The following is a 24,292-nucleotide window of genomic DNA, read 5'->3' as shown; positions in this document are numbered from 1 at the left end:
ATCAAAACCTTTGCTTTGTTCCGGGCTTTTATAGTAAAGCCATTTCCCGAGACCAATTATGTCAGGTTTGTACATGGCTGTTAGTGTGAGGAGTTATATAATAAAGTAATTATTTTATGCTTTTGTATTTCAAGTATGTTATAAATAAAGTTCTATAAAGAGGGGAAAATATACCCCCCAAAAATACTGGGGGAAACTTTCAAATAAGCTGTTTCATCATAACTGATCCACAAATCTGAAGTTAGATGAACCACATTATCACATTCTTTCAGATGCTCCCCTTTAAACTGTCTCCTCTGCAACTTTTTTGTTAACACGATACGCATTTTGGGACATTTTGCCTTCTCGTGATACTGCTATAAATAATTCGGGAAGGGATGTCTCAGATTGTGTTATTGTTTGGTGAAACACACTTATATATGTTAAATGTTATATATATATATATATATATATATATATATATATATATATATATATATATATATATATATATATGAAATTCATCTGATGTGCCTGAAAAAAGTATACAAAATTGTCTTGGATGTGAAATTAAAACTGCTGAAAAACAGGTGAACATTACTCTGCCAGAATTATTCAGATCATGATTAGCTGTTGGTTGTTGAACTAAAGGTTGCCCCCTTTAGACTTTCAGGACGTGCTTTTTACATATGATAATACAACAATAACAATGTATTTAAAGCCAGGATCATTGTCATGCCCTGTATTATTTTGATGTGAAAAAACATCTGTTTAAGGGAAACAGAGGATTTAAACAGGTATGTGCGTGATTATATATTATATATTATATATTTCTAAAAAATCAGCTGTTTTCCCTGCCAGGAAAAGCTCCATCTCTGACACCGCCGGGGGAACAGCGAGGGCGTGGCTCGGGGAGGGGGCGGGGCCTCCGCTCCAGGCCCCGCCCCCTCTGCTCCAGGCCCCGCCCCCTCCGCATAATGTGCCGGCTTCATTGAAAAAGACTATAAGCAGCAGCCGCGAGTCGAGGACGTTGGAGACTGCGGCTGAGAAAAACACCAAACTACTCTCAAGTGTCCGAAAGCGGGGCTGGGAAATGGCTGGCGTGTGACTGGAAGCCCATTGCCAAAGATAAATAAGTTGAATCCATCTGATGGGAATGATTTGGGGGTCCGGCTGTCTCTCCTCCCTATCAGTGGTACCCTGAGGTCAGACTACAAAGACGAGAGGTCGGCCGCTGCTTGAGATGGATTCTTTCTTTGTAGAGGTAAGGCTCGTCATTCACCACATATTTCATCTTTTTTACTCATATTTCCACTTGCAAATAGAGCCCTGGATGGTTCAACCCCCGTCCTCTTTGTTTTGCCTTATGCGGTGTTTATCGGTGTCAAATTGGTCCTTTTTGGGGGGAATATACCCTTTAAAGAGCTACCGCCCTATTGCTTTATTTTGGCGTGATTTTAGATTCTATAAGGTTATTTTCAGCCACTTATATGTCCCACGGTGTCCATTCTCGGAGATGCGTCTGTACAGTAGTGGAAACTTCAGAGCCGGGACCACCGGTGCTGTCTACTAAAATACTCTGCGTCCAGTATCATTTGATTATATGGCAGCATAACTGTAATTTTCTGCGTCTCATACAAAAGGTTAGGGTTCTGAGCTTTTCCTACGTGGCAGACAAGCCGGCACTAAAGTGCCCGTGGATGCCGAGCGTGCGCCCGCGTCAAGCCTGAATTATGGTCTGCGTTAAATCGACGCAGAGCCTACGGCGTAGGGTACGCGGCGACGCGCGAGGCCGCGTCCTCTACGCCGTAGGTTCTGCGTTGGTGTAACGCAGAACCATAAATCAGCCTTCAGCTGCATGTGTCATGCGCCCGTCGCTCCTTTTCCGCCGGGATCTGGGAAGATCTGGGTCTGGTTTGTCATCCTCGCCTGCCTGAGTCAGAAGCAGGGACAGGCTCTTACAGGAGGTATGGCAAGGTTACGAGTCACAGAACTTAACTAGAGTATCAATCAACACGTCCAGCAAATACTCATCACAGAAGTCTGCTATGGAGCTTATCTGTGTGGTCAAGAAAATTGGAACTTTTTCAAATGCAGTCTCGCTCACTGCAAAAAGTTTTAAAAAAAGGAATATTTGTCTTATTTCTAGTTAAAATGTCTAATTTTTAGTCAAAAAAATCTCATTACACTTAAAACAAGAGTCATCACCAGAAAGATAACTTGTTATTTTACCATGTTCACCTGTTTCAAGTAAATTTTCACTTGAAATAAGTAGAAAAATCTGCCAGTGGGACATTCTATATGTATATATACATATAGAATAACTATATATATATATATATATATATATATATATATATATATATATATATATATATATATATATATATATATAGTAATAGAATAATCAATACAAATAGACAGAGTAATTCCATAAATGTGTTAAAAAAAACAAACGAAGCCAAGGTGTGGCGGCTGCCATACCTTGCCATACCCAATTGACGCCCCTGGCCTCCTCTACCTCTGCTGGCATCCCTGTCCCCCTCCAGGAGTGTGTGTTGTGACTCAGTGCTCATCGTTTGGGAGGTGACTCCTGGATCATTCCTTTTCTACCTGAGCTCCTCATGATCTACATTCCGATGGCCTTCCAGCATCACTGACTCAGCCGGTTTCTCTCTTCCTCTTTGTTTAAAAGTTAATGGAAAATGGCCATGCCCGGGGATGATATGGCACCAAGTTAAATTATTCATCTTTTGAGTGACAGAGATTAATTTCCCACCAAATAAAACAAGGGTTTTATTCATCATTCGCTTTTGACATGAGTAAACTATTTGGAATTATGATTCAAATCTGCCCATATCAACTATCTTTGAAAACTGTCACCATTGGAAGGTCAAATGATGAGTTTCAGAAGAAAGCTGTGTGAAGTAATGAGAATTGAGACATTTTAGCCAAAAAGTTTCAATTTCAGGCTAAAAATGAAAAAGAAATTACATAAAATTGGTATTTTGACTTTACTTGTTTTTTTTCTTTGTTTGTTTATTTTTAAAAAAATGGTAGCTTTCAATATTCTGCTGTATAAACCTTTTGTGTAGTGAACAGATGGATGGGAGTTAGATTCTGGCACATAATCTGATTTTATTTGAGTGATATGCGGAGCAGAGGGAGGTTATTATATAAGCTTATCTATATTTTGGTGACTTTGTCCCATATTTTTTAATATTTCTGTGATCGTTTCTCAAAAATTCCCTTTACCCAGGCAACCTTTTTTTTCTTTGGATACCTAAAGTAGTTTTGTACAAGTATTACTTCCTTCTTGAGTGACATAATTCTGCATTTAAACAATGCTGCATGATGTTAATTCTCATCAATCTTACATAAAAAATCGGGACCACTGTCATTCGGTTTTGCTAATATGTTTCTTGTGAGAATATTTAGACATGATGACCCACTTTTGCAATATCTGATTGTTTCTTAGTCATCTTCCACGTCATTTGGTTTGATAACAGTCACTATTTTTAAATTAGTTTGATAGAAAAAATCACGCCAAGCGCTTAATTTAAGGTGACGTTTACCATCCTGCTCGACCAGTTCATATCTAGAGACTGTCCCTGAGGGACTTCACAAGATAATAGTTGACAAAATACCACAAAAAACTGCAAATATGACAATATTTCACAGGATATAACAGTGAAGTGGATATGAAATTTCATAAAACGGTTGGCAACCGTTTATAATCAAAACATCACTCAAACAGAAAACAGATCATGAACGGAAAGCAACTATTAAAAAAAATGCAGCAAAGTAGTTTTATCTATTTGTATCATCAGCCAAAACCTACTTTAAACAAACAAACAAAGTGTTTTTTTAGTGTCGTGGCGAGAAGCCAGCGCCCTGAACGCCACAGTGCATGAGTGTGGATTTAATTAAGCAGGAATTCTGGAAGCAAAATAAGACCAGGATTAGAGTTAACTCTGTCAAAACAAGTGCACCAAGATAAACTCATGCACGATACATCCTGCTGCATCTTAGACTCCCTGCTCTCACCCAGCAGCACACTTGTAATGTGACTGGTTCAGTATATGCATAGAGAGTTCAGCGGATCGTTTACCTTAATGAAACTCTGTCAATCTTACCGATCCAGACTCCCCCTCCCCCTTTTGCATGTCATCGCTGATGATGGTGACAGGGTCGAAGTCGTGGCACCGCAGGAGGGGTGGTAGCTACAAGGGTGTGTGCCTAAAGATTCATCCTGAACACGCTTCCTGTACATCAGCTCGAGCTCTGTAGCGCTGACCCAACGCCATAAAACCATCCGCACCTTTGCTCCCACCCAGTCTGACCCCTGAATGGATGTCACCCGCCTATTTTATAACTGTCAGGGTGCTGGATCTGTTGGGCTTTCATGTGCAAGGAAGTATAAGTGCTCCGCTTTCTTTCATCACCTTCGCGAATTGGATCACCCATTCACGCAACACGAGACCCAATACATGTCTACATCCTGTTGACGAAGTAGAATCCCAACTATTTGTAAACTTCTGTAACCAGTTCCTTTATAGCAGCAGCTGTTTCACACCGTGAGAGACACGTGAAGACCTTTCCACACCCTTAGCTCCTTCCTTGCATTGCACGCCCATTTTTTTTCCCTTAAATATACTCTGACACAGGGATTCCCAAATTCCTGACCCTGACCCCTCGAATTCCCGGTCACGGCCGCCTGTCATCCGTGCATCGTAGAGCTAAAGTGGTAGCGCTTTAGGCTTCATGTCATCGCTCCCGCAGTCCCATCGTAACCCCGAGAGCCATTTTTGTCCAGCTCCTAGAAGCCCAGGAGCCAGGGATCAGCGCATTTGGTTAAAAATTCTGAGGTGAAATGGATAGTGTGAGAAACCGTATAGCCGGTGGGCTATTTTTCTCCTGCGGCGGTGGAGCTCTGTCTGCCTCGCTGCCACTTCCTCCAGCTGCTCCTTTAAAGAGCTCGGAGTCTGAGATCATTGCCGGCGACTTCCATGCAGATGGCAGTTGGAGTGTGGAAAACAGTCAGGAAGTAAATTTAGGATGTGATGAAGGAAGCAAGGAAGAAGGGACGGAAATGGTTAAATGTGGGTTCCCACATTCCTGTGAATCTTTAATCTCCCAATTTGGAATTAGAGATGAAGTGGTTATTGTTAACGAATTAGGGGGTTTTCAAACAGTGACCTGTAAAGTTCCAGATCGTGGTAAATTAACAGCACCGGTTAAGTATGATTATACAGGGGGGAGGTCTTATTAAGGCCTGGTTTGTTTGTGCGTCAGCACTGCAGTCTGGAGGTGGTTTAATCTGTCACAAGCACGCTCGTGCTAATTACCAAGCAGCCCTCGTCTGACCAGAAAACACGGATAATCCTTACTCACAATGACCCGAGAGCTTAGATCATGAAACCAGTTGGAACTCATCACATTTTCCATTTTCATAAAGTTTTCATTTTTTAAACGCATCTGTGAAGCTGTAATCAACTCTTGATAACACGGCCGAGGGCTTGTGTTTGCATTTCATGTGACCGGATCAGAAACCCGAGCCCTGCTCTATCTGTCAGCTGAACTTCACACAGGGAGTTCAGCGCCGTGATAACCTCCTGCTGACACCAAGCTGTTGACTTCAGTGTCATCGGGCCGCATGGGACAAAGCCGTCTCGAGTTTGTGGTGGTACCGGGTAAATATGCGCGCGTCTTTCCGCAGGTCCTCTGTAAATAACGAATAATGCCCCACAGAAGCGTGCCTTCCGGTCTATTAGCTCATGCTGATGGAGTAATTGCTCGTACGGCCTCGTCTGCTTAGCGTTTGGGGATTAATAGCACTTTCACAGCTTCCTCCAGCGTTCCACAACCACAAGACTTTACTTCATCAATAGAAGACAGAATAGAAAACAGATAATGCTATTTTTTTCTAAAATGCTTTCAGTCTCCCTAACACCCATCCTTCCCTCCCGCCTTGTGTGCGTCCATCTCAGGGTGTGTCAGACATATGAATCACTTAATACGGCACCGGGGCGCTCTAATGTGCTGCCTCAATCACGCCACACGTGATCCGATTCGATCTAACGTTTTGATTATCCAGTCGATAGTAAATCATTTATGTAAACACTCACTGATTTTCTCTCTCTGGGTGGAATAAGTATGCACTTCCGGTGTGTCCCATGTGGGGGGTTAGAGATTACAGACGTATATTCTGCTGAGGCTGTAGTTTACTGTAGCTACAAACGTTATCAGAGATACATGTTGCCTTCCATTTTTGTCTTTTATTGTATAACATCCTACAGAAATAGAGTTAGGAGCACTCCTTTTACGCTGCATAAGAGTAGAATTGATGCTTTAGTTAAAACTCGGGGAAGATTAAATTAGTTTTCCTGAAATGTCAAACAATCCCCGTCGGATCTCGGCTGTCTGTGTTACGTAATGCCGCAGATCCGTCACCAGATCTGTTTCAGAGGTCGTTTCTGCTGCTCGTATTACGGCTATCTGCTTTTAGTTCGAAGTGTCAGGTTTGCTGTCCTTTCTCTTGTCAATATGTCTAAAAGATTCGCCGTTCTGGCTTCGTCCTGTATCTCCGAGAGATAAAGGAAACACTCTTAATCTGCAGGTCGGTCCTTTCAGATTCGTGTGCAGCCTTTCTGGGATTCTTGTTCAGAGGAAATTAAAGTTGCTCTGATTTATAATAATAATCGTTTCCTGGCCATCACCTCGGATGCCCTGTACCTACAGACATTATGAGCTGGTAATGAGTGCAGCCTAAATCCTCTTGAGTTCAGGGATCTCATCTGGCAGCTTAATAACAGACAACCTGCGATTACGGCTCCCGGCCCAGATGTTGACCCTCCTCTCCCAACTCCCTGTGATTACTCGGCACAGAGGCAGCTTATTATGAAATGGAGCATGTTTTGTGTCGAACTGCAGCTATCCCATGAGTGCACGTTAAAGATGCTGTGACAGCCGCATGGGAATACAGCCTGTAACATTGTTGACTCCCTCGTAATGAGATTACTGCTGCGCTTGTAATTTCAGAACTAACTGTCAAGGCGAACACCCTGCAGGGTGTAAGTGCACCACCCACACTGTGATCGCCTCCCGCCACGGTCTGCAGAATCTTAGCTGGTGCAAACGACACCGCGCGGGGCAGCCAGTGGGCGAAACACGTCAGCGTTCCCATCCATTCTCAACTTCTTTGTGAAGATGTGAGCCTGAAGCTGTGTGCTGGATGAAACAGCAATATGCTGAGGCTGGCGAGAGGGATGGGGGGGTTTAACGGGGCAGATTTACAGTCAAGTCAGCGTGTGGTCACAAATCAGAAACAGCACCCATGGGTGTGTCCACTTCTGCGGGTTGGATCCTAAAACTGTGCCTTTCTGCACACTCAGGTGCAACCAGCTCATTTCAAACCTGACGGAGGCAGTTTGAGCGGGAGCATCACAGATTAGTGTGGAGCCACAAACGAGCAGATGTGTGGAAGATCAGGAGCCTGTAGTTGACCAGCAACGCAGAAGCTGCCTGTTATGTAGCACAATACAGCCCATATTAGCTGGAAAGTGATTATCTTTTCAGTTCTAATCTTCAGGATCTGCTCTTTGGCACTAAATGTCACAAGACGCCAGTCTTCAGTTTGAAATGTCCCAGACGTCCCAGTTTTGCGATCTGGCAGGACGCATGAGTGTAATAGGGAACTAGACCTTTAATCTAGACCCTGCACCTAGCTATTAACCAGGTATTACAGCATCATACTGCCAATCCCAGCAATAACTACATGGAGCTATTTTTCCAAAAAATGAGGACATATGAATTTAAACCTGCTGATGAGTCGGTGACCTAACCCTCTGCGCTCGATGGCAAAACTGATGGAAGACGTGTATGATGACTTTCCAGCTATACCCGTTGTGGTTGGTTGATCCAAACAAAATTAAATTAAAAAATAGTAAAACAGAACTGCAGAAAGTTTTGGTGAAGTGAGCATTGCATGACTTCCTCTTGATTGAACCTTCAAGTCGTCTTCGATTTCCTCCAGTCGATAAATAATAACGTGGCTTCATAGTCAACATGTTGTGATAACATCTTCCTCTCTCGTTCAGACATTTACATGAATGAAGAATCTTTCCCTTCATTAACTCTCTCCTCCTCCAGAAGCCGTGCATCCTGCTTCCTGCATCAGTCCAGCCATGTCTGGTGCAACTTTTCAGTTTAACATTTAATAATTAAGTATTATAAATACACCTCCATGATTCTTGTAAATGCGTCTTTCCTCAGTTGGGAAGGAAGCATCCATCCTCAGCCAAAATTGCCAATGTGGGTCATTACTTGTGTTGACTAGAATGCTGTTTTATCTTGTTTTTTTTTCTTTCAATGCAAAATCATGGTTTATAATGGATATTAAACAATATAAGAAAATCCACATGTATATTTACCTCTTTCTCTTGAACCCATTGCAATACAACCTCTTCGGTTTAATAAACATTAACCATATTATTCTCAATCTAAAGGAAATCTAGAACTTTTTACTTGAATGCTCTTTTTTTTTTTAACTTTAAAGAACGATTCAATTCAAAAATGTCTTATTTTGGCCCAAATTACATCATCCTAATCTTATGTTTGGATGTGTGCACCCAGTCCAGCTACTGTGAGTATAGTCTCGTAAGGAAATGCTTTGAATAGGACATTATGCTCTTTTTTTCACAGTTTTGTACAATTTATTGAAGTTTAAATTAAATCAATGTGACATGCTTTCGCCCAAACACCACAGAGGTGCAGCTCACTGACTCGTAGCTCCAATTTCCACATTCTGACTGGGTAAAAATGAACTTAAAACGGTATTTCCTGTTTGGGATATAAAATATTAAACAAAGTACTAGTCAAGCATTAATTGGTTCATATTTTTCTTAAATTAAGTGACATTCAGTATATATCTCCATGGTAATGTGCTGTTAATAGCCAACAACTAAAGAGTTTCAACCTTTCACTTCCAGGTGAAACGCAACGTGACTTGAAGTTAAAGTTGCTTGGAGACACCAGGCGTTTTTGGATTAGACCCCATTACTACCCTTGGACGAAGAACGCGTGTTTAATGGGCCTTGGGCATCCTCGTCTTGTTACTAATGAGTCAGTTTAATAATATTTGGCCTGTCCCACCATTAATTGTACCATTGGAGGTGAGTTATTGATGGGGCCAACTTGACAGACAACCTTGTGTCGTTTAATGTAAAAAAAAGGGGGGGGTTGCAAGATTTGGGTGTTAAATGGTGGCCTTTATTTTGAAAGAGGCGAGACAGGAAACTTGGGTAGAACGAGGGAGGAAGGAACGCAGGAGGTGGTATTCGGACCTGCACGAGGGCAATGGCCTCTGTTCATGGTGCCAACACTCAACGATCTGAGCTATCCGAGGCCCGGTGGGAGACCAAACAAAATCAGGAAGTGTTCATATTTATTATGGCTTCATCTCTCCAACTGAAAGTATACTGATAAAGTAGTCAGAAAAATAGAAAATGCTCACATTTAGGGTCGGGCAGTGGGATAATTGTGTAATCTATCAGCAACACCAGTGTCCTCGTGACCATTTTTACAGCAACCTCTTGAATTAAGTTGTAAATTGCAGTTCAAAGCTTTACAACTTTACAGTGTATATAACACTGTGACTTTATCAGCTCCAAATTGATTTTTCAGTGAATGAAAAAACAAAAGGGAGAGCGTGTGAAAATCGTTAATTGCCACTGAAAACAGTGACAGTTAAGTGTACACATTGCAACACAACATTCAGCCCAGCATATTCAGGATACTGAGCAGCAATCTGGGGCAGCTTTAGCTGTGACTGAAGGTCAAAGGCAGGGCAGCAGGAGCCGGGCTATCTTATCCCACAGACTGTGCCCCAGATACCTCTCTCAGTCCAACACACCCAAAGTCTCTGAAAGTCCTGGCTGAGCAGCATTCCTAGAATATCTCCAAGATATCTCCAGGATTCCCACAACAGTCGCATGAGTCCAAAGAGAGTCAGATATGTAGATGCCAGACACGGGGCGGTGCTGCCAGGTGGCTCCGAAGATACTCTTAAGTCATGAAGCTTAGCTCAAAAATCCAATCGAGAGCGCAGTAATCGCATCATTTGTGGCCCGTTCACCCCATTTTGCTTCCCCTTTCCGTTGTTGAAAAGTATCAGAAAACCCAGAGTACAATATGTACAAGTCTTGCACTCAGATCACCCCCCGAACAGGAGTGGCATAAAAATGTGTCAACAGAGGATAAGGATGTTAGACGGGACACAGCGCCAGGAGTGCGTGGCAGACAGCCAAGTCTTCCTCGTCTTTAGGTCGTTGTCCTGCAGACACAATTTGTTATGCAAATTTCCTTCAATACACTCGTTTAGATGATGATGGGGCGGAGCCTTCTCTCTCCCCTCATCCTCCCCAGACGGTTGTGTGCGTGTGTGTGCAAATACACTAAATAATACACTCACGTACACACTGATGTGCCACATACGCAGCCTTGCTTGTACCTTTCCATTACTCATTTTCATACAGCTGGATTAAATAGCTTAAATGATTGTTGTTGAATGTGAATGTGTCTGATTTCCACTACATCTGTGACTGCTGCTAATCTGCCTCCCGTGTTAATGAAAACAGTTGTTTTAGTGTGAAGATGATGAAGTATGTGCCAGCAGAGTGATAACCTAAAAGGCGGCTGCCTCGGGCCATCGTCCTGTAAGTGGTTTTTACAGCCGTCACAGCAGGGGTGGGGGGGTGGTGGGGCTCTAGCTATTCTGTTGAGTTAAAAACAATTGATGACACTCCCCACCCCCCAGTCACAGACAAGGGAAGCCCTCTTCCCTTCGGGACTCCTCCTCCTCCATTAGCAAATTTCTGATCAGCTGCTCTCTCCATCATTAATTCATACGTGTTCCAGCACAGATGCTGGGGGTGGCCTTTAATCATGTGATGTCCCCCCCCCGCCCCCCTGGTCACCACCCCGGCAGCCCCTCGGCCCCGCGCCGGCTGCAGGTGCTGACTGAGCGTCTGCCTGCAGCGGGCGGGCGCTGCTGTGGCAGTGAGGGAACAAAGAGACGTTAGAGGGACGTGCAGAGGCAGGTTGTTTTTACACATCACGCCTTCTAGTTCTTCTCTGGAAGTACTGTAGTTGAACTGAGGAGATCAGCTTTTCCAGGAAGTAAACGTCATGGATTACCAGCATAATTTAATTGTTATGTAAAATTACACCCAATCAGTTTTGATTTTTGTAGAAAATACTGCTTTCAACCTGATGGGACTCTTGTGGTTCCTAAGGGACATTTCCCTCCTCAGTCACATCCAGGCTACTTAATTAGTCTCCTAAACTACTTGGCACATCTTCCTCATTCCACTGTCAGTCGGTGGATTCCCATTACGAGACAACGTAATGGGGGGGGGGTAATTCTGAGAGTAATTCTCATGAAAATGAGGTCTTCGAGACTTTAATGAGGGTAACGCTCTTCAAAACAAAGAAGTAAAGGATCTCGACTTTGAAGATGGACAGAAACATCTTTAGTTTTGGACAAATCTATTGCGATTGCTGCTACCACTGTTGCGAAAGTAGGAGACGAAGGCAGAGGATGATCATTCAATTGATCATGTGGTCTGGTCATACGACAGACTACGTCACATCCATTGATGCAGGAGACATTCACTCATCCATTCTCTATACCTGCTTTATCCTTTGCAGAGTCACGGGTGTCTGCCGGAGCATATCCCAGATAATTACAGGGGTTCACCCTGGACAAGTCGCCAGTCCATCGCAGGGCCACATAGATACACAAACAACCAGACACATTCACACTTAAGGCTGACTTATGGTTCTGCGTTAAATCCACGCAGAGCCTAGGCCTTAGGGTACGCAGCTACGTGGGAGGCTCTCCGTAGCCTACGCCGTAGCCTGACCTGCACCTCCCAAAAAATGTAACTACGCGTCGAGGCGACCCAGACCCAACGCAGACCGAGAGGGCTGTGATTGGTTTGCTTGGTAGCAACGCATTTCCGGTTCCGGTTCGTGAAGCAGTAGTGAACTTTCAGCGCTCTTTTCTTCGTGTGTGTGTGATTTTTTTTGGGGGGGGATTGTTTTGTTTTTTTGCACAATAGTTGTCCTTATCTCTTTGATTCACTGTGACCGGAAAAGCCGGAAGCTAAACAACGTATCAACTAGCGCTCTGGGGGGGGGGGGGGGTATTGCACTGCGGCGAAATGTAGTGACGGAGAAGTCCGAAGGGTTCACGACGGCGTCACGGCAACGGCGTAGGCTCTGTGTTGGTTTAATGCAAAACCTTAAATCAGGCTTTACAATCATCAATTAACCCAGTATGCATGTTTTTGGACTGTGGGAGGAAGCCGGAGTACCTGGAGGGAACCCACACAAGAGAACATGCAACTCCACACCGGGAGTTGAACCGGGAACCTTCTCGCTGTGAGGCAACAGTGCTAACCATCAAGCCAAGTGCTGCCCTGCAGGAGACATGCAAATGCAAAAAAAGTGGTTCCTTTACACCTTTGTGCTGAGCTACACTGTGAAACCTTCTGAAAGCGTAAAAAATGACTTTGCAACATTTGATTTTTTTTTTGCGAATTCCATGTGTTTCTGTTTAAGGTTTTTCTTGCTCAAACTTACATGTTTCAGGAGATATAATCCCTGAATCAGGGAATTCTCACTTTTACTGAACAAACCAAATACCTACCCCACTGCTTCCAGTTTAATACAGCTAATAATGAACACAAGCTGCTTATTCTATTTTCTTGTACTGCTACTCCACCTACTTTAAAAAACAAATAAAAAAGCCCCTTCAAAACAAGCTCTTGAGCTAAATGGCTCAAGTAGCTTCACGTCTAATTTATGGCATACAAACAACAAGATAAACTTAAATAAATATCACTAGTTTTTGATGCTTTAAAAAGATGGCACATGGTACCTCAGCACAGAACGTACATATTTTTTTTAGTTGTAGCTTTTAAATTGTTACAAAAATGTATTTTTTCTTATCTTATTAACGAACAAAATTGCAAAAAACATAAAACTCTGAGATCAAGTCTCATATCTACAACTGTTTGTTTTGGGGCGCTGCTACTTCCCATGAACCACTTAATCATTTTATTATTTGCACTGAAATAAGGAAACATTTGTGATTTCAGTGCAGAGCGACTATGTTATCAGGTGTATTCAGGCCTTGAAGAGACGTAGCCTGTTCATAAGACAACAGACAGATATGGATGAGGTGATAGCCTTTGTGCTCCGGGAACTATAACACCCAAACAACGCAGCGCATCGTGCTGTTCCTTCACGTACTCTGAGGGCAACCACATTTGTTCAAATCATTTTCATGTCAAACGGAAGCATGTTTTATCAGCGTGAACATGTTCCTTGTTATGTTTCTCCTCCTTTATCTAACTACAAATAATTGTACCTGACAAGAGTCCAGCTGGGTGCACTCAGCCATCAATCGTACCTGTAGCATCTACAGCTACTCACTGGTGTCTGCTGGGAAACGTTCGTTCTCCGCTCCCCGAAATCCACACTGCGATCCAAGAAATTAGCCTATATTACTAGTTGTTCAACCTCGTCAAAGTCGGGTTGAGTTAATTAGCTTTCTATTGTTGGGGCTTATACGATCACCTGATACGGCCTGAGCTCACACCACGGCAAAGAAAGAACTGTGGCGCCTTGTGCCGTGTACGCTCTTAAATATTTAAAGGGGCATTCATTAGAAAATCTCTGAACTGTGTGTCGTTATCCGAGTTGAACGAAACTTAAGCATCGAGCTTCGGCTAGAGCGTCAGAGACCGGGATGGGACGTTGACTTGTTATGGCGGCTTGAATTACGATATGTCAGCTGGTTCTGCCTCAGCGGTGCTTTGAAATTGTTTGAAATTGCCCACACCTGGAAATGTCAGTTCAGTTTTGCTTTATAATACAGCTATTGAAACATCTGGTCGCCAGAGGCCTGGTAGTCAAGTGACACCCAGTAATTAAACCCAGAGATCACGAGACCTCTGTTACCAAATGCACACTGTACTTTCCAGTCATCATTATGCAAGAAGAGGCTGTGTCATTGGTTTGGCATGGATATCTGGCTCTGCGGGGTAATTCAAGTCTTTTTGGGCGGGGGGGGGGTTGACACGAGCTGATACCCGTGCCACTCTGTGTCCCAGCTGGCCTTTGTTTGGGATATTTCCGCCTGGTTAACTTCTGAGGCCTCATTCAGAGGTGGTTTCCTTTGTCCCGACTTCAGTGACAGGGCTCCTGAGGACGAAGGAGGGGGAGGAGTTGTGTTTGGACCATCTGTTGCTGTTGCTGAGGCAATTCCTCTTGACTTTAGATCCCCCTGCCTCCGGCTGTTTGGACACACACACACACGAAACGACAACAAAAACAACTTATGTAGAGATCACAACAATCGGTTTCATTTAATATTAACAACTTTGAGAAAATTATGCATTTATGATGATCTCAGTGCTGATACCGAGGAATGTGTTCACTACTCGATACCAGAACGATACCAACAATAATATTCACAAACAACAACCAGCAGTATTTTTGTCTGATATGATGTAAATAACTCAGTGGGTCAGATTTTTTTTTATAAAAGGAAATAAAATTAAAAAGCTGAGCTGTTAAATTAATGTATAATCTAAGGTGAGGTGTAACACCCGACAATGTAACAAAAATAAACATCTTTGTAAAACAGTATTTTTAGCTTCAAAAAGCCTGAAGCTGAAAAGCCTAAAGTATGTGACCTTGGTGGTCTTGGTGTTGAATTTCACTTGTAGTTTGCAAAAGTCTTTTGTAAAAATATCATGTTTTCTCATATTACAACCAAAAGCCACAACTTTGTTCTCAACTTCACAGACACATTGTGTGACTGGTTGCTAACTGCTAGCTTTTAGTGTGTTTTCTGGACAGTTTTTAATTTTTTTGATGACTGTTTGATATGTAAATGTTGTTGAAACGATAACATGATATAACTAATTCAGCATGCTAATACAGTATAAAATGAAACGTTTTCATGGTTACAGTGTATTTGTCCTCATACTGCTGCCTAGCTGACTGCCATTTGCAGCATTTTGGCTCGGAAGCAAAATATTTCCACATGACACTTTTGCTTTTAACATTTTCCTTTAAAGTGGACACAAAGGCCATTCAGAAGCATATTTGGCCATTTTCAGGCAGTTCAGTGTTGTGACGGGCTTTAACTGCCGTGCACATGTTGGCCGTGTGAAGCGAAGTGAGAAACTGTTTACAGTGAACAAAAACGTCACGTATCATCGAAAAGCAGACAAGATGGCACCGTTTATATCATACTGTTCTAATTTAGTATCTAATTCAACACTTAATACCTTCATTGATTTATAACTGAGAATATTGTTTTTATTTATGTATATTATGTGTAGTTTCTCGATTACCATGGGTACTCTCCATGTCTGCGGCTAAACTACAAAGTCTGATTGGCATCATTTGACAAACTGTGAACAAAATAAAAACTTAAAATAAGGTGACACATATCTGGAGCCTCTGCATCAATTTTAGACAGAGCATCGACCATAATGATGTTGTTTACACTAAATAATTACTTTTAAAAATGATTAGGTTATAATAATTACATTAAACGGGACTGGATTTATATCTAACAGTGTTACAAAAGTTCAGGTTCCACATTTTTCCATGACTTTGTTTAGGCTCCTGTGATATTTCAGCCCCCGCTCCTCACTATTTCTTCCCGGAAACCTCGGAAAAGTGATCTTGTGATAAAAGCACAATGCCCACGGCACGTCCAAAAAAAAATCTTCGTTTTCCTTTCCTTGTTTCCTTTCCTTCACTTATATGGTTACAGTAGCTCTGTATTTTAAGGATATGTATTTTTAAAAATACATTGTCCATGTGAACATTTTAATATAAAAAAGACGAATATGGGTTTTTCACTGATCCTGATCACATCCTGATTTGAGTGCATTTGAAAGCAGGTTTTTAAATACATTTTAAGATATGTTAAATTAGGCATGCCATGATGATATAACATACAACACAGCTGAACCCTGGAAACCCCCGTCTGAAGTCAGCCTCTGTTGACTGTTGAATGATTTCTATCTTAAGCAAATCCAAAGATTATGTTGTTTACCTCCACTCATGGCTCCGGCACTTCTCCTCAACGCTGATCACAACTAGTTAACGTTAGATTAGATATTTATTGTGGCAACATGAACAGAGCAGTTCAGAGTAAAACTGATGCTATTGCAAATACAAACCCTCTCTGAACATTAGCTTGCTAATTTGTTTTAAAAGCAAAAGATGACCATCGTTTAGAAAAAGAAGCGTCAGCTCTGGAAGAACTTGTTGTTGCACGGTTGTAATGTGAGCAAGTTTGTTTTTTTTTTTTAGCCAGCCAGGCAGTTGAGTAATGTTTAAATCTAATCAGTAAGTACACTACTTGAGGTCAGGCATTGTGCTTTTAAGTGCTGGGATTTAGTCCATTCACCATCTCTCAAACCTACTTAAAATGGGTTTTTCAGGACTTTATGGAGAACTCTTGGCACGAATTTACAGGTAAGGGTTAAAAAAAACATGGACTCTCTTAATTCTGAGGGTTAATTTATCTGGGGAAACCCAAATCTGGTGTTATTTATCTTAAAACTGGGTAATTACACCCTAAAAAATTTACATAGCATGCATCTTATTTTGGATCTTATAAAAACTGAATGACAAGAACTAAGAGGGCTCCTCTAGTGGGGAAGTGCTAGTGTTAATAAAATGTACTTGATTCATTGATAATCATGTGGCCAACTCCTATAAAAGCAGAGATTTTAAAGGTTTTCAGGTGTCCATGTTAAGGAAGAAAGACATCAGCAAGAGTCGTGTGCTCGTTTATAAGCAATTTGGAATTCAACACATTCTACAGTGAGAAAGATTACACACCTCAAGGAAAATGTTAAAAGATAGTTGTCAAGCTTCCCTCGAGTAAACATTAAAAATCACATTAAGGTCATCCAAAGGTTAGGATGCGTAACGGTCAAGAGAAATGGCCAAATAAAGAAAAAAAATAAAGAAATAATCAACACAAGAATGAGGTTTCAGAATTTTAAGGCCGGATGCTTGTTTAATATTTAGGTTTTCAGTGTGACTCGGCTTTGCAAAGTTGCATCACCTCTGAAGCAGAAGTGGAGATGTTGGGTCTAAATGTTTGGTGAAAACCAAAAACTACTTATCAGCACAACGACTCTATAACAACCATCAAGCCGGGTGGTGAAGTGGTGACGATCGGGCTTGTTTTGCAGTTACAAGACCAGCGCAACTCACAGTCACTCAGTGCGGTTACATATACATCTAAATCAAGCTATTGGCAACAATCGAGCTAAGGATTAAACTGGAGTTTTTTTAAGAAATCCAAGCATATATGCACGAGAAGACAATAGATTATTGAGTGAGGTGCGTTCGACTCCGCAACGCTAGGTGGCGCCACACTCACTTTTGTGTTGGTGCTTTTCCGATTCCTTCTTTGTTGTTCATCTTCTTCTCCTACTGTGTTGATATTCTGGCTTTCGCTGTGTCGTCACTTCCAGAAGAGGGAGTCCCGGAGCAGTCACTAGCTCGGCTACGCGTGGGTTGCGTATACATGTCGGAATAACTGAAATTAAGACCACATTATCTGGCACTAACAGTTCGATCTCAAAAGCTTCAGTTCAGTTCCAATACAGCCCGGCTAAGGTGTATACATGGCTTTTAAAAATTCTATATCTGTTGGATTAAGGCAACAATTCGACTAACTTTCGGTTAGTGCATGCAAACGTACTGACTGAGCTGACCATGACCCCCGACCCTCGAAGCTCAACATAATTCTTGACTCAAATGGTCTTAAGCACTTCAGCAACTCTACAACCGTATGAATGAAAAAGAAAATGATTGAGGTGTTGCAGTGGTTCACCCAAATCCAAGACCTCCACCTGATTAAGGTGCAGTGGTGAGATCGTCACCATTCAGACCTGACATACCTCTGCAGTGCGTAGTATCAGGTCTTAATATTGTTGAAATATTGACATAAGCCTTTCATACGCTCTCTAGATTTAGTTTTAGTGTTTGTTAAATAAATAACGAGACATGAAATATGTAACATGTTGCCATTCATTTGAGGTTGCGGTCAAGTTTTTATTTTGTGGTAAGATCTTATAATCGAAAGAGGGTGCACATTCTTTGTGCGTATGACTGTACATATAAATCAGAGTGTAAATAACTGAGAAACCTGTACAATTTCAAAATAAGAGACTACTTTTTTAAAATACAGGTCACCCACAAGCCAGCACAGGGTTCTCAACGCTCCAGCTTCTTTCAGGCTTTTCATTTTCTAGACAGTATTGGACAGTGTCAGTGACAGTTATATCATGTTTTAAAATGTTTCTGTGCACTGAGCATTTAATTTTTTTTGGGGGGGGGGCGTCATTTACTGAGTCGGTGATTGTGCCATTCAAGACTTTCCCCCTAATGATTGCTTGACTGAGATTTCCTTTTCCGATTACAGATTTATGAGCTGTCCCAGGGTTCTCCGTGTTACGGCTTGCCCGCTGTCCTGTCGTGTAATCCGCGCTCTTACAACATACTGCTGTTTCTCCCTTTGTCGTTTTCATGGTTGGGGGAGTATAGAAACCCAGTGGAAAAATGGAGCATAAAAAAACAATTTTTCTCTAAATTCAGGCCACACCTACATTATTTAAGTTACGTAACAGGGACTGATCTTCTTAAATTCTTCAGGGTAAACATGATTAATCTCTTCTCTGGGCTCACGTGAAGCGGCTTTTCCTCCCTTAATCAGCCAAGCTGGAACCAGGCGGTCACTAACTGGTATGGAGGTCACCAGTAGCCCTGTATTAAATGAAAACTGTTAATATGTGGCCACATGTTGCAGAATACATATTAATATATGGATCCTAATGTTTCTGTTTGTGTGTTTCTTTTTCCAGACAATAGGAGGTGGGCCATTTTCAGCTGCCAACACCCTTCCTCTTTCCCCTCAACCTCCTCTTAATTCACACAGCCCCCTTTATCCCACTCGCTGTTGTCCCCTGCGGCCCGAGAGCCACATTTAGCTCTGCTCCATTAGCTGGCTGAAAGGAAGGAAAAAAAAGACTATTTGATGATGGAAGTGGGTTTTCTGATAACTAACTGGTCAGGCTGAACAATGCTTTTACCAGGTTGGAAGCTAAAATCACAAATTAAAAGTAAATCATACATGATCAATCACATTTGATCAAATTTTCCTGGGTTAAATAACTCCTTCGTTTCTGTTTGTGTTGTAGCGGATGCAGTTTGTAGCCTTTTACACCAAAGCACCTTGATGGAGACACATTAATGCTCCACGAGAGCGTGTGTGCACACGTGGCAGCCTGTTGTTAATAGTTAATGAGGATTGATGTCTGGAAGTGGTGACCTCGTGTAAGGTTTCCTAGTGGAATCCATGAATATTGATCTTATCAGTTTTATGCTCTGTTGGACACACAATTCGCTTATGCTTCATGCTTCCCTGTCCACCTTATTGGTAGCACTTGTGATGATTAATGGTTGCTGAGATACAAGGTTTTTGTGGGGTGGAGTGACTTAGATGTTCCCCTAAAAAAACACACAAAAAAACCCTAAACATTTAACTCAATCAAGACAAAATTTTACATTTGCACGATGGAAGTTTGAGATTGTTTAATATATCGGATTAAACGACTTGTACATAAGATGTCAAGTAGACGGGGTTGGAGGAAAGTTGTTAACTCCCATCTCTTAACATGAAAAGTAAATATTGCACAATGTTCCTTTTAATGAGCATAAGACAAACGACTTGCAGGTGAAACTCAGTCACAGTGAGACTGCACAGACATTAGCTCTCATCTGCTGCCGTCGTTCAAATGCAGTCCATTCTATAAACGTTCCTCCGCCACTGCAGGGAAACGACAGCTCATCTGAGCAATCAGCCTCCGATTCCTGTTATTGCTTCTGGTTACTGAGCTGCTTATAAACACGTCTGGGAAGGTCAGCGACTCCACACGGATACACAAACACAGGACACGCGGCGGCCCAGACCAGCTGTGTGGAGCTGGTGTTAATAGCTGTCTGGAAGCGAGGTCTCGTCCGGGTTAACGGCAGAAAAGCCTTCTGTGGTCTGAATGACTGGAGTTTACCTCCGTCGGTACCACAATAAGTTGGAGCACCGCGTAAAATGTAAACAACTTAAGGCATTTTTAAAAATTTACAATAGAACAAAGAAAAACATTTGTGGTGGAACATTTGACCATTTTATGAAAAATAAGAAACCATTTTCAATATGATAGGGTCTTTAAAGAGTTAAAATAGGGCAATTTTGTCTGTGTTACAACTTTAAAGCTTCTTTTTAAAGCAACACATCTACCTTAATCTGATTGTTGGCGTATCCAGATCATATCTTTGGATTTTTTATAATTTTTTTGACCGTCTGAACAACCAAAAATACCAGTGGTGACGGTGAGATACTGTCCTCCAACTCTGGGATTTACCACATCCACATTTGTGGCCGCAGGAAAGCCGGTTCACAAGCCTCCATTTGGCTAGTTGACATCCATTATACGCGTGCAGTTGGTTGCCATAGAAACCGCGTGTATTAGAGAACGTCGGCATACGGGCACGGATCAGATCTGATCACATGCTATATGTAAAGTAAGCAGCCTATCAGGATCTAAAAACTGCATTTAGTCAGTAATCTGGACGTAGCCCACGATACCATTTTAATCACCGGTCAGGTCACTTGACCTATTCTCACTTAACCTAGTTGGGGGGAAAAACTTTCCTAAACGTCTCTGTTTTAGTACCACTACTTTCCATTTGGTTGTTATTCATGTTTTTGTTTTTAAAAATGACTAGATTGATTCGTTAAAGTGGCAAAAGCTGGTTCAGGGACTGGGTGACCCTGAACCAGGGTGTGAAAGACTGGGTGGTAGTTTTTGTCCATCAAATTGCTGGAGACTTTGTTTTTTTTTGGTCTGCAGTCATGGACTCTAAATATTCACAGGTCACCGGTAAAATAATTTTTTTCACTGTATTATTTTAAAAGTACAATCATCTTGTTCTTTCGTGTGAAAAAGACTGTTGTCGGCCCCGTGTCCAGATGCTCAGGTTGTTGTTGTGGCTATTGTGTTGCAGGGAGCCCGTGTCTGGCTGAGACACAAAGAGCAGCTCCTCCCCTCCACTGTCAGCTCTTGTGATGATTCATCCCTGGCTCTCAGCACCAACTATGGGAAGGTAAGATGTTTTCCTTCCCTCGTGTTGTTTCACTTTATGCTTTCATAAGCTGTTAATCATGTGTACTTAATAAACAACCTCAGTTAAATGTCGGGTTTCCTCCTTAACTGGTTCGATTAGACCCACATCATTGAGTTTGCAGGTGCGTCTAGATCTCCTGGCTAGATATTCCCAGGAGTGGAGTTCCAAGCAAGTTAAACCCAAAATAAGACTATGCACTGCCCAGGAAAAAAATGAATAAAAACCCTGAGAACTGTATTGAAGGACCTCGTGTTTGGCTTCATGACAGTACACTTATATCATTACACTCATTCCATTCTCCTCCTTCAAAAATACACTCCCAACATTAATCTGTGATCATTGCACATGTTTGTAACTCTTCCAGACCAGCGCTACCACTTCTTACTCATATTTTTTTAATGTGTTGTGTGTTTTTTATATATCGTGTTTGATTTTTCACTGTTTCACTGTGATTGTATGTGCTTGACTCTTTATGCTGCCTCTTGCCCAGGTCGTCATTGTAAATGAGAAACTGTTCTCAACTAACTTACCTGGTTAAATAAAGGTTAAATAAATAAAATAAAAATAAAACTTAAGGCTTGGCAGGTGAAAGCTGCCTCTCCCGCGAAAGGGAGAGGCGGCTAATTATCTAATAACCATAGATAACTTGTACCTGAAGAACCCACAAAACACCTGGAGCAATGTGATTTAGGCAGATGGGACCAGAGGAGAGAGGTTTGGACATGATGCACATTGCAAATGTACCTTTTCGAGGACAAACACCTGCAACCAGCGGTTGGTGCCGACCAAACTACTTGACAGTTAAATGTGAAGGTATCCGACTGATTGCTAAAGATCGGCTGAAACCGGGTCATACAAGGGACCAATGAACCCAAAAACCCCATTAAATCTAGGAAATAATAGCTGGCAGAAAATGCAGAAATGGTTCGGTCAAAGTCTAGACCTTAAACCGATTGAGAGGCTCTGGCGGGACCTTGAGAGAGCCGTGCACAAACAAATGCCCCACGATATCAATGAAATGAAGCCACTTTGTTAAGAATATTTGATAAAAATCCCTCTGCAATCATGTGGTCACACAGAAAAAAGAAGAACTTCAGGATATAGCTGTTAAAGACGGTTCTTCAAGCTACTGAATCATAGGTTGGGCTTTGTTTTAACCACACAGCTATAATGCATTTTCCCCTATAAAAAATAACGTGGTATATGTTAAACCTGTGTGAGAGTTAATTGCTCACACATGTGTCCTATTTGAGCGCCCTGCAGCAGCATCAACACCTTTTGTAATAAAGTAAGAATGACAGGAATGGAGGCCCAAGTCACTGGGTCGAGCTTATCTGTTTGGCAGTGCGCGATGGTCTTTGTGTCTGCAGGAAATCCTGTTACAGAGCCTGAGAGAGACGTGGCGAGAGAGAAATGTGGCGATGAAGTTAAAAAACCATTTCTCACTCGTATGTCTGCGGGTCAGAAACTGAACTTCAAAAGCTTCAATAATAGTCTTATCGTGTGGAATGCCTTTGTTGTGAGCAAAAGCCCATATTCGTGTATGTAATTGTCTATTAGAGACACGCGGTCAACGTCCGTCTGAACTCCAGCTTATTACAGACCCACAGTAAAGGCCCATCACTTCTCGACTGACAGCAGACTTGCAGTGACTCGTATATGTTCACTCAACAAGAAGCAATTTCCACCGGACTCCAGTGTGAAAAGATGAACAAATATTTGGAAGTGCAAAGTTTTTACTCCCTCTCCTTTCCTCTACTTGAGTTACTTCCCTCTTAAAGTGAGAGCGACCAACTTTCAGTTTAATGATCCACAATCATGAACATGAACTAAATACATGATTACTGCTTTACTGTACTTTAAAACAAAAATAATAATTATCTATGAACTTGATGAATGAAATGATGTATCTGTGTTAATTTATCTTCACCAAATACAGATTTACCTTATATGCAATAATACTAATACAACGTCTACATTTTGGCTCCCACAGCTTCTGTGCACCAGATGTAGAATTGTAACAGCTTTTCTGTATGATTATCAGCCTATGGTAACTATCAGCCTAGGCTCAGAATCTTATATTTTATGTGAATTTTATTCATTAACTATGTTAACTTTTCCACATAAACAAGTTCAAATAAACCCTTGTTATTTGAGAGCCGTTGCTTGTGGTGACAAATGCACAGAAAATGATCATAGAGTACTACAGATCCCACTATTCTCTTTAGTTTTTATTTAAAGAGCACCATGTTCCCAGTTTACCCAGTTTACTGCTCAGACATAAAGACTAGTTACTGGAAACAGAATACGAGCAATAAGAATCTAGTTTTTGGTGGCTTTTTTTGCTTTGTTGTGAGGAGCAAATGTGCAGACCAGCTGCGTTTGTGTAATTAGTTCAATTTGCCCCGAGCCAAGGCTTCAACTTGTCAGAGGTCCAAACTCTTATCTGCATACAATTAGAGAGTCAGGCCTTAAGTCCCTCCCACAAAATACCTTCAGTTTGGGACGACTTGGTAAAAGAACGGGACATTTTCGTTGCACCTCTGCTCCACCGCAGGAGATAGAAATGAAAGAAAAACAACAGGGAGCTTGCTTCCAGGTCTCAATGAGCCACATGCCAAATATTTGTTATTTGGGTTTGTAGACTTCTACTAATTTGCAGCTGATGCAGAGTGGCGCTATATTGTGCGTCTGGTGTGTAATAGCACCTTGCTGTTTGAATATACGTATCACCTTGTGGTTATGATGACTTTAATTTGACTTACACGGACAGTACAAAGATATTGGCAACTCTTGGGAAGGGCAATAAGCTGCAGCAGACGTTGTTTCTACAGTGGAGATTTCAGTGTGTTTTCAGTCATCTGTGCGTACCCAGACACCATGGATGATCACGCGATAAGAGATGGTACGTAATGCAGATGAAGATCTTTCCCAAAACAGCTGAAACACCAGATGCAGATTGATTTAGTTTTCAAATATAGACCAGTATGGAACCGGCCCATGACTGCCAACATGCTCT

The 24,292-nt window shown here is 41.9% G+C and overlaps 1 protein-coding gene across 1 annotated transcript in view; it reads left to right on the top strand.

Moving 5' to 3' along the window:
* Window positions 1–991: 991 nt before the first annotated feature.
* myo10l3 (myosin X, like 3) overlaps window positions 992–24,292 on the top strand; it is a 71,287-nt gene continuing 47,986 nt past the window's right edge. The window contains exons 1-2 of the mRNA XM_061723649.1: window positions 992–1,243; window positions 21,154–21,252. Coding sequence (XP_061579633.1) covers window positions 1,223–1,243; window positions 21,154–21,252 — 120 coding nt within the window. The 5' untranslated portion in view covers window positions 992–1,222. The remainder of the gene's footprint in view (window positions 1,244–21,153; window positions 21,253–24,292) is intronic.

This window comes from Cololabis saira, chromosome 6 (genome assembly GCF_033807715.1).
Source record: "Cololabis saira isolate AMF1-May2022 chromosome 6, fColSai1.1, whole genome shotgun sequence".
Classification (NCBI taxonomy): Eukaryota; Metazoa; Chordata; class Actinopteri; order Beloniformes; family Belonidae; genus Cololabis; species Cololabis saira.
The sequence above is the reverse complement of the archived record's forward strand: the minus strand, read 5'-3'. Positions and strand labels throughout refer to the sequence as shown.